A 14,668-nucleotide genomic window follows, 5' to 3' on the forward strand; every position below is an offset into this window, starting at 1 on the left:
CTTCTAAACACTATTGAGGACAGATGCAGAGTCTTAAACTGCTCATAATATGACAAAGCGTTCATTTCTGGGATCATTCTTGTGAATCTCGTTCGGACCCCCTCCAAGGCCAACACATCCTTCCTTCGATATAAGGTGCAAAACTTCTCACAATATTCTAAATACCATCTGATCAGAGCTTTATATAGCCTCAGCAGAGCATTTCTGTTCTTGTATTCTAGCCCTCTTGAAATGAATGCCAATATTGCATTTACTTTCCTGTCTGTCAACTGAACCTTCAAAGCCTCCCTACCAAAACCTCACACTTTCCCACATCATATTCTATCAGCCACTTCTTTGCCCACTCTCACAGCCTGTTCAAGTCCTTCTGCCATCTTCCTGCTTTCTCAACACTACCTGTCCCTCCACTTGGTTTTATGCCACTTGCAAACTTAGCAACAATGCCTTCAGTTCCTTCAGCCAAATCATTAATATACAACGTGAATAGTTGTGATCCCAACACCGGCCCTTATGGAGCTCTATCAGTGACCAGCTGCCATCCTGAAAAAGACCCCTTTATCCCCACTCTGCTTTCTGCCAATCAGCCAATGCTCTGTCCATGCCAGTATCTTGCCCCTAACACCATGGACTCATCTTATTTAGCAGCTTCCTGTACAGCACCTTGTTAAAAGGCCTTCTCGAAATCCGAGCAGATCACATCCACTGGCTCTCCTTTGTCTAATTTGCTTGTTACCTCTTCAAAGAATTCTAACAGATTTGCCAGGTATGACCTCCCCTCAATGATGCCATGCTGACTCAGCCCTATTTTACTGTGCATTTCCAAGCACTCGGTAATCTCATCCTTAATAATAGACATGAAAATCTTACCAATGACTGAGGTCAGGCTAACCTGCCTATCATCTCCAATTTTCTGCATCCTTCCCTACTGAAACAGAAGTGTTTACATTAGCCATTTTTCAGTCCGCTGGGACCCTCCCTGAAAGAGTCCTGAAAGATCACCACCAACGCCTCTGCAATCTTCTCAACTCCCTCCTTCAGAACTCTGGGTGTAGTCCATCTGGTCCAGATGATTTGTCCATCTTCAGACCTTTCAGCTTCCCAGAACCCTCTTCTTAGTGATAGTCACCACACTCATCTCTGCCCCTGACATTCTTGAAGTTTTGGTATGTTGTTGATGTCTTCCTCTGGGAAGACTGATGCAAAGTACTTATTCAGTTTGTCTACTATTTCTTAGTTCCCCATTACTACTTCTCCAGCTTCATTTTCTAGTGGTCCACTGTCCAGTCTTGTCTAAAAGTCTCTTGCAATGTTCTTTTGTACTTAGCTACATTTACACACATATTTCATTTTCTTCTCCCTTATTGCTTTTCTATTTGTCCTCTGCTGTTTTTTAAAGACTTCCCAATCCAACTAATCTTCACCACATCGTCTGATTTTTCTTTTGCTTTTGTGTTGTCCCTGAGTTACCTTGTCAGCCTCATTTTCCCCTTAGTATGCTTCTTCTTCCTTGGGATGAATTTCTGCCACTGCTGCTTCACTGTTTTCCCTAACAGGTAACCCTTCCAATCAACACTGGCCAGCTCCTCTCTTATGTTTTTGTAGTTCCCTTAACTCAATTCTAATACTGTTACATCTGGTTCAAACTGTCACTGCCCCTGAGGTGACCTTCACCTTAAGATCCCTAATCAAATCACCATATCCAGAATTCCCTGTTTCCCAGTGGGCTCTACTACAAGCTGCTCCAAGAAAACATCCTGTAGACATTCTGTGAATTCCTTTTCTTGGGATCTGTTACCAACCTGATATTCCCTGTTCAACTGCACTGAAGTCCCCCCTAATTATTATAATAGTGCCTTTCTTACATGCCTTTCCTGATTTATTTTCTGCCCTATATCCTGACAACTGCTAGACAGCCTGTTCACAATTCCCATCAGGGTCTTTTTCCCTTTTGCTATCCTTGAACTTTATTTCTCTTTTATCTCTCATCCTTTGTCTCACCACATCTTCTTGATATCTCTCCCTGTCTCTTTCTCTTGCTTGCATTTTCTCTCCTTTGTCCTCTCTTGCCTGCTGTTTCTCTATGTCTCTTACTTTGTCTATCAGTCTCTTTGTTGTGTTGGCGGAGGTGTTTGAACATAGACCATTACAACACAGGAACAGGCCCTTTGGACCACAATATTATGCTAAACATGACACCACTGAAACTAATCCCTTCTGCCTGCCATTGATCCATATCCCTTCATTTCTTACATATTGCTGCACTTATTTAAAAGTTCCTCAAATTCCCCTATCGTATCTGCTCCACCACCACCTCTGGCAGTGTGATCCAGACTCCTACCACTGTATGGTTAAAAAAAAACTACCCCTCATGTCTCCTTTGAACTTTCCCCATTAACCTTAAATGTCTCTTAGAATTAGACATTTTAACTCTGGGAAAAAGGTTTTGACTGTCAATCCTTTCTATGCATCTCATAATTTTATACCTTTCTGTCAAGTCTCCCCTTTGTCTTCACCACTCAAGAGAAACCAGCCTGAGTTTTTCCAGACTCTACTTATAGCTCATACCCTCTAATCCAGGCAGTATCCTCGTAAATCTTCTGTGCAGCCTTTCCAAAGCCTCCACATCTTTTCAGTATTGTGGGGACCATAATTGAATGCAATACTCTTAAGTGTGGCCTAACCAAAGTTTTATAAAGCTGCAATAGAAGACTCTTGAGCCCAGTTACACTCTGCTCCAGCATCCTTCCCCATACTGACTCTTGTACTCAATTCCCAGACCTCCTTCACCACCCTATCTACTTATGTGGCCACTTTCAGGGAGCTATGGACTTGAACCCCAAGATCCCTCTGTACATCAATGCTGTTCAGAGTCCTGCCATTAACAGTATACTCCTCCCTAACATTTGATCTCCCAAAGTGCAGCACATCACGCTTAACTGGATTAAAATCCATCTGCCATTTCTCCTTGCCCACCACTTACTAAGTAGCAGCTAAGGATGTGTATTAAACTTGCCAAATAGCTTTTTGCCTTTCTTCTATACTTCTGGAAAGAGCGTTTGAAAAAAATTAAATTAAAGAGTTTTTGATGCTAGGATATTTCTCCAGGGCTCCACCTGCAGTGTCCAGGTGATTAATTAATTATTTCTGGGACACTGGAACAGATAAGTTCCGGAGAGTTAGCAATCTTCCCTCCTCGCCAGGACTTCATAGAACAATAGAATCCCTACAGTGTGGAAGCAGGTCATTCACCCCATCGGGTTCACACCGACCCTCCGAAGAGCATCCCACCCAGACCCACCACCCTATCCTAACCCTGTAATCCTGCATTATCCCAGGCCAATCTTGCGCATCTTTGGACTTTGGTAGGAAATTGGAACACCCGGAGGAAACCCACGCACATCTGCTCTATGGGATGCCATATTCTGGGAATAATCTGTTCTCATTCACCAGAGGGCGATAATTTATACGTCCTGAGTCACTGTTACAATTGAGACCCCTTGAAATACTGAAATCATTTGCACTATTAAAATTACCAGGAATATTAAGACCCTAATGGAGAAAGAAGACTATCCTGGTGTGCTGAGATCCTTCGCTGTGTTGAAATTACTAGGAATATGGAGACCCTAATGGACACAGTGGGTACTTATCCCTCAGAGTATTGTGACATTAGGAGTATCAACACCCTGAAATCTACTCACCTTCCCACCCTCCCGCAATCACTGATTCCCTCACTTCCAAATAATGTTCATTGGTCCCTGTTCATCCATCAATTTCCCCCTACCAACAGTAACCGCTAAGCCTTTCTCAATCCCTCATTTTGAAGACTCTTGAGCCCAGTTACACTATGCTCCAGCATCCTTCCCCATCATAGAACATTACAGCACAGTACAGGCCCTTTGGCCCTCGATGTTGCACTGACCTGTGGAGCCAATGTGAAGCCCATCTAACCTACTCTATTCCATTCTCGTCCACATGCCTATCCAATGACCATTTAAATCCCCTTAAAGTTGGTGAGTCTACTACTGTTGCATATAGGCCATTCCATGCCCCCTACTACTCTCTGAGTAAAGAAACTACCTCTAACATCTGTCCTACATCTATCACCCCTCAATTTAAAGCTATGTCCCCATGTGCTAGCCATCACCATCTGAGGAAAAAAAGCTCTCACTGTCCACCCTATCTAACCCTCTGATTAGCTAATATGCCTTAATTAAGTCACCTCTCAACCTTCTACTCTCGGACAAAAACCAGCTTCAAGTCCCTCAGCCTTTCCTCGTAAGACCTTCCCGCCAATAAGGCAACAAAATAGTAAATCTCCTCTGAACTCTTTCCAAAGCTTCCACATCCTTCTTATAATGCAGTGACCAGAACTGTAAACTATACTCCAAATGTGGCCACATTGAGTGTGTGTTGCTGGGAAAGCATAGTAGGTCAGGCAGCATCTGAGGAGTAGGAGAATCGATGTTTCAGGCACAAGCCCTTCATCAGGAATGAGGCTTGTGGGCCAGGGGGGCTGAGAGATAAATGGGAGGGGGTGGATTTGGGGGAAGGTAGCTTGGAAAGCGATGGGTGGATGAAAGTGAGGGAGAAGGTGATAGATCAAGGGGGGACTGATGGACAGGTCCGGAGGGCAGTGATGAGTTGGATGTTTGGGATTGGGATAATGTGGGGGGAGGAGAAATGAGGAAGGTGTTGAAATCCACACTTATCCCAAGTGATTGCCGGGTCCCACGGCAGAATATGAGGCATTCTTCCTCCAGGCATTGGATGGTAATGGCTTGGTGGTGGAGGAGGCCCAGGACCTGCATATCCTTGATGGTGTGGGAGAAGAAGTTGAAGTGTTCAGTCAGGGGCGGTGGAACTGGTGGATTTGGGTGTCCCAAAGATGTTCTCTGAAATGATCTGCAAGAAAGCGTCCTGTCTCCCTGATGTAGAGGAGACCAGAGTTTTGTACAGCTGCAGCATAATCTCATGGTTCCAAAACTCAACCCCTCTACCAATAAAGGCTTACACACCATATGCCTTCTTAACAAACCTATCAATCTGAGTGGCAACTTTGAAGGATCTATGTATCTGGACACCGAGATCTCTCTGCTCATCTACAATATCAAGAATCTTACCATTCGCCCAGTACTCTTTATTCCTGGTACTCCTTCCAAAGCAAATCACCTTACACCTTTCTGCATTAAGCTCTATTTGCCACCTCTCAGCCCAGTTCTGAAGCTTATATATGTCTCTCTGTAACCTACAACATCCTTCGGCACTATCCACAACTTGACCAACCTGAGTGTCATCCACAAATTTATTAAAACATCTTTCTATGTCCTCATCCAGGTAATTTATAAAAATGACAAACAACAGTGGAACCAAAACAGATTCTTGTGGTACCCACTAGTAGCTAAACTCCAGGATGAATATTTCCCATCGACCACTACTCTCTGTCTTCTTTCAGCTAGCCAATTTCTGATCCAAACAGCTAAATCACCCTCAATCCCATGCCTTCATATTTTGTGCAATAGCCTACTGTGGGGAACGTTATCAAATGACTTCGTGAAATCCATATACACCACATCAACCGCTTTACCCTCATCCACCTACTTGGGCGCCATCTCAAAGAACTCAATAAGGGTTGTGAGGCACGACCTGCCCTTCACAAAACCGGGTTGACTATCCCTAATCACCTTGTTCCTTTCTGGATGATTATAAATCCTATCTCTTATAACTCTTTCCAACACTTTACCCACAACTGAAGTAAGGCTCCTTAGTAAACCATAGCTCCGGTGCTCGACCACTTCCTCCCTGCCTGACCAATACATACTTATCTAGGACACACAGTAGCTGGTCCTTGAGTAACATTGCAATCGTGCCCAGCCCCTGCAGTTTCTTTCCCCCTCCTTTGCAGCCTAAATCTTGTCTTTCCCCATCTATAACTCTTGCCTGTGGTATATATCTATCCCTTTCCATCACTAAAGTAAACATAATCAAGTTGTGGTCACTGTCACCAAAGTGCTTACCTACCTCCAAATCTAACACCTGGCAGGGTTCATTACCCAGTACCAAATCTAATGTGATCTTACCCCTTGCTGGCCTGCCTATATACTGTGTCAGGAAACCTTCCTGCACACATTGGACAAAAACTGACCCATGCAAAGCATTTGAACTACATAAATTCATGACTTTGAGCTGCTCCCCTCCATCTCAAGGATCCCAAAAACACGATCAGAGATATCACGAACCTTGGCACCTGTGAGGCAACACACCAACCATGAGTCTCTCTTGTTCCCACAGAACTTCCTATTTGTCCCCCTAACTGTGGAGTCCCCAATGATTAATGCACTGCTCCTCTCCCCCCTTGCCTTCTGAGCAACAGGAACAGACTCTGTTCCAGAGACCTGGGCCCTATTGCTTATCCCTGGAAAGTCATCACCCCCAACAGTATTCAAAACGGTATACTTGTTGTTGAGGGGAACGGCCACAGGGGATCCTTGCACTGTTTGCCAGTTCCCTTTCCGTCCCCTGATAGTAACCCATCTACTTTTTTCTTTTACCTGAGGTGTTACTACCTCCCTGTAATTCCACTCAATAACCCCCTCCACTTCTCAAATGATCCAAAGTTCATCCAACTCAAGCTCCAGTTCCCTAACGCGGTTTTCGAGGAGCTGGAGTTGGGTTCACTTCCCGCAGATGCAGTCAGCAGGGACACTAGTGGTGACCCTTACCTCCACATTCTGCAGGAGGAACCTCCAACTGCCCTAACCTCCATTCCCACTGTTCTAAATTCCCAAACTACTGAAAAACTAAAGAAACCAGTCACCTTACCAATTGGCGCACAGAACGTTTTCTTTGGTTAGAGGAGGAGGACGGGTAGGAGTAGTGTTTTAGTAAAACAATCACCCAAATATAAAGCCTCACTTACCCAGCAGCCCCATGTCCTCTGTTGCTAGGCATGCACTCCGCCTATACAAAAGGTAAGCTTTTATATCTTTTAAAATTTAGCTTCTTGTTGGGCCTTTGGTCCTCGCTGTCACTCCTCCCACACCAACCGCCACTAAGAAAATGAAGAACGCTGAACTTTTGTGGTAAACTTTTATATCATTTAAAATTTACCTTCCTGGCAGGCCTCTGGTCACGAGATAGCACAGGAGCTTCACCACTCAGACAAGGACAGCAAGTGCATCATCACTGGCAAATTTCTTTCCTAGGCACACAACTTCCTGAATTAGAAACATATCAGTGATTGTTTAAGACAGCGATGAGGAGGAACTTCTTCTGTCAGAGAGAGAGAATCTGGGGAATTCTTTCCTGCAGAGGGCTGTTGAAGCTGGGCCATTTAAGTATACTCACTGCTGGGATAGACAGTGTTATAATCATTAAGGGGGATCAAGGCTATGGGGAAAAGCCAGGAAAATGGAGCTGAGGATTATCAGATCAGCCATGATCTCACTGAATGGCATAGCAGGCTCAGTGGGTTGAATGGCCTCCTTCTGCTCCGACATCTTATGGTTCAGTGCCCCACAATCATAATCCTGGAACAATGAATTACAGCAAGCTGAAGGAGAGAGCCCCTGCCCCCACCATTTACTAAAGAGCTGCTGGCGATGAGTATTAAATGCCTACTTTAAATATGTTCAGCCTGCTGTATAGTTATATCAAGATGAAATAATCCTCACTGCACTGCTCACCTGAGCAACAAAATCTAATCTATAATGAATATCTTTGCAGCATTCAGTAACAGTACTGACTGGATAACCAAGTCCTGCCATGTTAACAGTATTACCAAACGATTGACTGTCAGCTATACAGCAGAGGACAGCAGGGTCTGCAGATTACCAACTGTTTTACTGACACCGTTCCTTGTCCTCGGAGCTACTGGACCCAAAGAAACTGCAGCTGCAGCCTGTGTTAGGAGCAGTGAGCATAAAACTTACTGTGAATCCAATTCCCACTGTAGCAGAGAATGATCCTGGAATGAACTTCCCTTGATCAAACTGTACCAATAATGATGTCTTTCCAACTCCGCTGTCACCTACCAGGATAGTCTGTGGGAGAAGAAGATCATTGTCAGTGAGTGCCACGATCAGTGCATTCATTTAGCAATGGAGGATGCACCCAACACAGCAGTCTCTTCGTCATCCATAAAAAGGCAGCAGACTCAGGAAAAGACGGAGGTTATGCAGCTTGAAGGTACAGAAGGTTGGTTTGGGGAGATGTTAAATTGGGGTATTGGGATGCAAAGTTAAGCAATGGTCAACTGGATGTACCAATATGAGCAGACAGCCCTTAGAGTTTGGGTGCTTGGAGGTGTTGGGTCTGAATGCAGTTGGATGTTTTGCTGGTTCTGGCAATGATGGTATACCCTGCCATCAGTATTGGGATGTGCAATCCAAGAGTAAGTACGTACATGTTTAATGGCAATGCAGAAAAACATCAGCCAGTAAGAAACAGGAAAGAATGGCCATCAGCTCACTGAGCCGCAATACCATTCAATATAGTCCTGCTGAATCTTCAAATTCAAAACTACCGTTCGGTCCGCAGTCTAGATCTCATAGTGCCCAAAAATCTGGTGTGCAGGGGTATGCAGAGAAACAGCATGTTGGCACTAAGTAATAATGCCTGTTTGAAGATTGGTGTAAGCACGATGGGCTGAATGCTTCCGACAGTATTGTAACAATTTGTGATTCTCTAATTGTCTGACAATCCATCATTCTCTGGGAAGTGTTAACAGACGCAATCCTTTGCATGAAGTGAATTTTCTGCTTTTCTGTGGTGGGAGATAGAGGGTGGTCGAGGTGGGGTGAGGGTGATTGGGGGGTAGAGCAGATGATGGGGAGGGGAGAGCGGGTGATGTGGAGGGGAGAGCGGTTGATGGGCAGTGAGAGGGTGATAGGGAGAGAGAGGGTGATGGAGGGGGGAGAGTGTGATGGGGGAGAGAGGATTATGGGGACTGGGGAGAAAGAGGGCATTGGGGGGAAAGAGGGTGATGAAGAGGAGAGAGGGCAATGGGGAGAGGATGATGGAGGGGGAGAGCGGGTGCTGGGGGGAGAGAGGATAATGGGGATAGGATGTAGGGGGGGAGTGGGTGATGGTGGATGAGAGGATGATGGGAGTTGGAGAGAAAGAGGGTGATGGGGAGAAAGATGGGGGGGTGATGGAGGTGGGGAAGAGAAGGTGATGGGGTAGGGGAGAGAGGATGATGGGGGCAGGGGAGAGAGGGTAATGGAGTGGAGCAAGAGGGCGATGGGAGAGAAAGGGTGATGGGGATAGGAGAGAGTGGGTGATTGGTTGGGGACAGCGGGTGATGTGGGAAGAGAGAATGGTGGGGGACTGTTGAGGTGGAGGGTGTTGGTGTGGAAGGTGTTGTGGGAGTATGGGGAGGTTGATCTTGAGGGAAATGTTGAGGGTCAGTGTGTGGGGTGTGTATGCTGGGGAGGATGTTGGGGGTGTGGGACAGAGATGATTTGGGAGAGTGTGAGGAAAGTGTTAGGATGAGGGAGGTGTGACTGTGACTGAAGCGGGTTGGGGTTGTGAGGAGGGAGGGTTTTTGGACTGTGAGGGATGGTGGTATTGGGGAGGTGTGAAGTATAGTGTGCTAGGATTGAAGGAGCAGATGTTGGGGTGGAGGATGTGGGAGAGGAGGTTGCTGTGGGGTATTGGTGTGGAGGGTGGTGGGGGTATTGGGGGAGTGAGGAGGAGGTTAGAGGTTGAGCGTGAGGAAGGTTAGGGAGCGTGGCGGGGGAGAATGTGAAGCTATGTGCGTGGAGTTGTGAGGGGGAAGGTTATTGTGGGACTCTGTCAGGGGAAGGCTGTGTGGGGCTGATAATGGAAAAATCTGACAGGAGAGGGAGTTGGAGTTTTGATGGGGAGATTTTCGGGTGTGAGAGGGGAGGGTGTTGGTGGGGTGATAGGAGGAGGGTGGGGGGGGCTCGAGCATGTGATGCTGGAAAAGCACAGCAGGTCAGGAGCATCTGAGGAACAGGAAAACCGACGTTTCGGGCATAAGTCGTTCATCAGGAATGCCATTTCTGATGTAGGGCTTATGCCCAAAATGTCGATTTTCCTGCTCCTCGGATGCTGCCTGACCTGCTGTGCTTTTTCAGTGCTGTGCTCTCAACTCTGACCTCCAGTATTTGCAGTCCTCACATTCTCCACCTGATAGGAGGAGGGTGTTGAGGGTTTTTGGTGGAGTGTGGGGGAAGTGTAGGGGACTGAGACGAAATTGAAGGGGAAAGTGTGGGGCATGTGTCGGGCTGGCATTGGGGAGCAGGGTGTTTGGGGTGGGTAGCATGGTGGGAGGGCATTGGCGGTAAGAGGATGTTTTGGGGGAAAGTTTTGAGGGTTATGATTGGGAAGTTGTGTTATGGGGATGATGGAGGAGAATGAGGGGGTAGGGTGTTGCAATGGTGAGGGGGCAGGGTGTTAGGTTTGAAATGGGGGGGATGGCGTGCGGTGTGTAAGGTAGAGATGATGATGGAAGGAAGGTGTGGAGGGTGTGGGAAATGATGTGGGTAAGTATAGTGAGGAAGGCATTCAGGGTGCGGGGGTGAATAGTTTTGGAGGTGAGGGGGGAGAGCTGTTTGGGAATGATTGGTGAGGATGTTGGGGGTTTAAGTGGGGCAAGTGTTGGGGGAGTATACTGTGGATGTGTGTGAGGGAAGTGTTGGGGAGCTGGTGAAGGACAGTGAGACTGGGGATGGTGGTGTCAGGGAGAACGGCTTTGGTAATGATGGGTGGGTAGTGTTGGGGTATGTCGGGGGAGAGCATTTGGGGGAGAGTGTGGAGAGGGGAGTGTGAGGGAGTTGACAAGGGAGGGTATTGTGGATCCTGAAGAGGGATGTTGTGGGTAACTAGGAGGACGTTGTTAGAGGAATGATAACTCGTCACCTGATGAAAGAGCAGCGCTCTGAAAGTTAGTACTTCTAAATAAACCTGTTGGACTATAACCTGGTGTTGTGTGATTTTCAACTTTGTCCACCTCAGTCCAACACCAGCACCTCCTCATCTTAACAGGAGAAGGCAGAGTGGATAAAGATAAACCATTTTCACTTGTTGAGGATTCTAGAACAATTGAGTATAGTCTGAGAATTAGGGCCAGGCATTCAGGAGAGATATTAGGAAACCCTTCTACACATTTCGGTTGCTAGATGCTTGGAGCTCTCTTCCACAAATGGCTGTGGATGCTGGATCAATTGTTAATTTTAAATCTGAGAAAGATAATCTTTTTGTTAAGTAAAGGTATAAAGGGATACAGACCAAGGGAAGTTATATGGAGTTTGGCCACTGATCAGCCATGATCCCATTGAATAGCAGAATGGGTGCAAGAGGCTGACTGGCCTTATCTTGTTTCTATGTTCTTAAAGCAGGATTGTCATTAAATCATCATAAAGGTTTTGCTGCTGGGCAAGAGCATTGAGTCAGTGTTATAGCAATGTGCTTGTTGATCTTGAAGGAAACTATTGCAACAGATTAACAGGTAGTATGTCATGTTATCCCGAGGAATTCTTGATGGAAAAACTGGGTGCCAATATTTTTTTGTCTAAGTATCAATATTCTTCCATTAGATACAAGAAAAATAAAAGTCATTTACTATTTACAACAATTTCATTATTCTGGATTATATTTACTCTAACAATGCTTCAGAAAAATCCCAACTAAGTAGTGCATTTTACAAGTTAACCATATCAAAGCTGTTGTGCAGTCAGTGATGCCCTATGATGTGGTTGATTTTTGCTGTCAAAATTGTCTTTTTACTTAATGCTGTGCAAACATTCTGACATAGTTTTTTACAGGATGGTTTTGAAATATTTTAGATGATTAAAAGCATGATCCTCTTCTCCAAATGTTGAACAGGACTCCAGGTGTTTGTCCGTGTGGAGTTTGCACTTTCTCCCTGTGTCTGTGTGGGTTTCCTCCAGGTTTCCTCCCACTGTCCAAAGACGTGTAGGTTAGATGGATTGGCCATGCTAAATTGCCCATAGTATCCAGGGATATGCAGGCTAGGTGGATTAGTGATGGTAAATGTGGGGTTATGGGGATAGAGTGGGAGGATGGGTCTTAATGCTCTTTGGAGGTTCAGTGCAGACTCAGTGGGATGAATAATCTCTATCTGCCCTGTTGGGATTCTATGAATTTAATTCAGGAAAAGACAAGGTCAGGGAGATTATTGACCAACTGAAAGGTCTCAGCTCAATGTGAAGAGTTCACCTGCTTTCCCTCAAATGGTGTGATAGACTTTGTGTGACCACATGAACAACAGACCTAGCTGGAAGTCTCATCAGAAAGACAGTGCCTCTGACAAGGCAACCTTCGCTCAGCAATTCACCAGCCATGTTAGCACGATTATATTCCAGAATCTGTTGCAGGCCTTACACTCCTGGATTAAAGGGTGCACAGTGGCCTAGTGGTTAACACTACTGCCTCACAGTGCCAGGGATCCGGGTTCAATTCCAGCCTCACGTAACAGTCTGTGTGGAGTTTACACATTCTCCTTGTGTCTGTGTGGGTTCCTCCAGGTGCTCTGCTTTCCTCCCACAGTCCAAAGATGTGCAGGTCAGGTGGATTGGCCATGCTCAATTGCCCATAATGCCCAGGGATTTTAGGTTAGGTGGATTAGCCACGGGAAATGCAGGGTTGTAGGGTAGGGGGATGAGTCTGGGTGGGGTGCTCTTTGGAGAATTGGTGTGGACTCGTTGGGCCAAATGGCCTGTTTCCATACTATAGGGATTCTAGAGAAGAGTTGAGATTCTCAGTTACTGGGAGTGGACACCAAATCAGGGAGGGGGAGATTTGGAAGGGAAAGAAGACACACAAAGCCATGGTTAGCAAACCCAACTGCCTGAGCATGAGGAGGAGTGGGTGACATCAACTGTCTCTCTTGACTGTATTCCCACTGAGCCGCTGACTACATTACTATATGTAAGGCTGCTACATCAGGGACTGCTTCACAATGTATCGCTGACTAGATATGCTTTGGGATAGCGTTAAGCCACTTCTAAAATAAAACTGTTTTCTTGAAACAATAAAGTTTCAACCTATTCTGATCCCTGAGGCTATCAGCCCAGACTGTTGAGTTAGGTTCATTGCTGTCACCAGCTCCAGTGAGTCACAAATTTAACCCTGAGGCTACTTATGTTCTCATTCACATTTAGTCACTTGAGGCTCTCTGTAGAAAGCTGATCTATTATTATAATAGTGTGCACAACAATTCCAGGTTTAGCTTTCCTGTTCCTGTTTGTTGCCCCTGTTGTCTATTGAGGAAACATTGAATGTTGCCCTGAGAACAGCAGCTCTGAGACTCTTTCAATGACAGGAATAGTTTTACAGGCAGTCCCCGGATTACATCATGTTTCATCTTTGAGTTCATAAGTCAATTTGTGCTCACAGTGGAACATAACACGTTGCAATAAAAAATAGCACTCATACGTATGAGTGAACATTCACATTTTGGATCTTAAAATTAATATAAATATGGAATCTCTTCATAATTTAACTCAATATGAAGCAATGCTGCCTCCAAAGAAGGTGCAGACCTCATTCTAGAGTTTATGTTTATCACTCAGTTACCAGTCCCAGCATTGCACTGTCAATATCTCAGAGGAATGGAGCAATGAGGCAGTACGGCTCATTCATGACAGTAAATCCCATTGACTGTGGCCAAGCTAAATATCAGGGATTTGTACATCAAGTTGCAAATGTAATTCCAACCCAATCTGCATCTCTCGCTGAGATGTTAACCTGAGACCTGTTCCTTCTTTGTAGTGAGATCCCACAGAATTACCCTGAACTTGACCTGGTTATAGCCCTGCACTCTTAGAGTTGGTATTTTGATACCATATCTACCAACCTTTGCCCAGCTACAATCAGTTCTGAGAAAGGATCACTGGACCTAAAACATCGACTCTGCTTTTTCACCACAGATGTTGTCAGACCTGATGAATTTTTCCAGTAATTTCTGTTTCTGATTTCCGGCATCCAGTTCTTTGTTTTCTTTAGTTAAGAATTCAATTATGTTATGGTCACATTTCCTAAAGATTCTTTCACAACAAGATTATTAATTAATTTCTTCCCATTGTACAAAATCTGTCTCCAAGTTGGCTCCTCAACATGTTGATTTAAAGAAAACATTTTGTACACACTCCAGGAATTAATCTGTTATGGTATTATCACTGGTGTGGTTTGCTCAGTCAATATGCAGATTAAAATCACACACGTATATGACAACTCTCACGTTCCATGCACCTCTAACTTCCTGTTTAATACCTTATCTACCTCACACAACTGTTTAGAGGTTCATAGAGAGCTCTCACTCATGTTTTGGGTCCTTGTCACCTCTTAGTTCCACTCAGACTGGTTCTACATCTAGATTTCCTGCATTAGTATTGTTTCTCACCCTTGAATTGAATTCATCTTTCACATTCAACTTCATGCCACCTCCACTTTCATTTTGCTGGTCTTTCCTAAAGGTTGAATACCCTTAATGTTCAGTTTCCAACCTTGAAGCCATGCCTCCACGATCACAATCACATTGTAGCCATATAAGTATTTTAGGAGTTGAACTATTAGATTAGTGTGGAAACAGGCCCTTTGGCCCAACAAGTCCACACCGACCCTCTGAAGAACAACCCACCCAGACCCATTCCCCTACATTTACTCCTTCACCTGACACTATGGC

General features: G+C 45.2%; 1 protein-coding gene across 1 annotated transcript in view; it reads right to left on the reverse strand.

Moving 5' to 3' along the window:
- Nucleotides 1–7,154: 7,154 nt before the first annotated feature.
- The window catches only part of LOC140463770 (ras-related protein Rab-26-like), a 47,935-nt gene continuing 40,421 nt past the window's right edge, over nucleotides 7,155–14,668 (reverse strand). Inside the window, exons 2-3 of the mRNA XM_072558081.1 lie at nucleotides 7,929–8,039; nucleotides 7,155–7,214 (exon numbers count right to left, since the gene is read on the reverse strand). Of these exons, the coding sequence (XP_072414182.1) occupies nucleotides 7,155–7,214; nucleotides 7,929–8,039 (171 nt within the window). The remainder of the gene's footprint in view (nucleotides 7,215–7,928; nucleotides 8,040–14,668) is intronic.

Source organism: Chiloscyllium punctatum, chromosome 39 (assembly GCF_047496795.1).
Source record: "Chiloscyllium punctatum isolate Juve2018m chromosome 39, sChiPun1.3, whole genome shotgun sequence".
In the NCBI taxonomy this organism is placed as follows: Eukaryota; Metazoa; Chordata; class Chondrichthyes; order Orectolobiformes; family Hemiscylliidae; genus Chiloscyllium; species Chiloscyllium punctatum.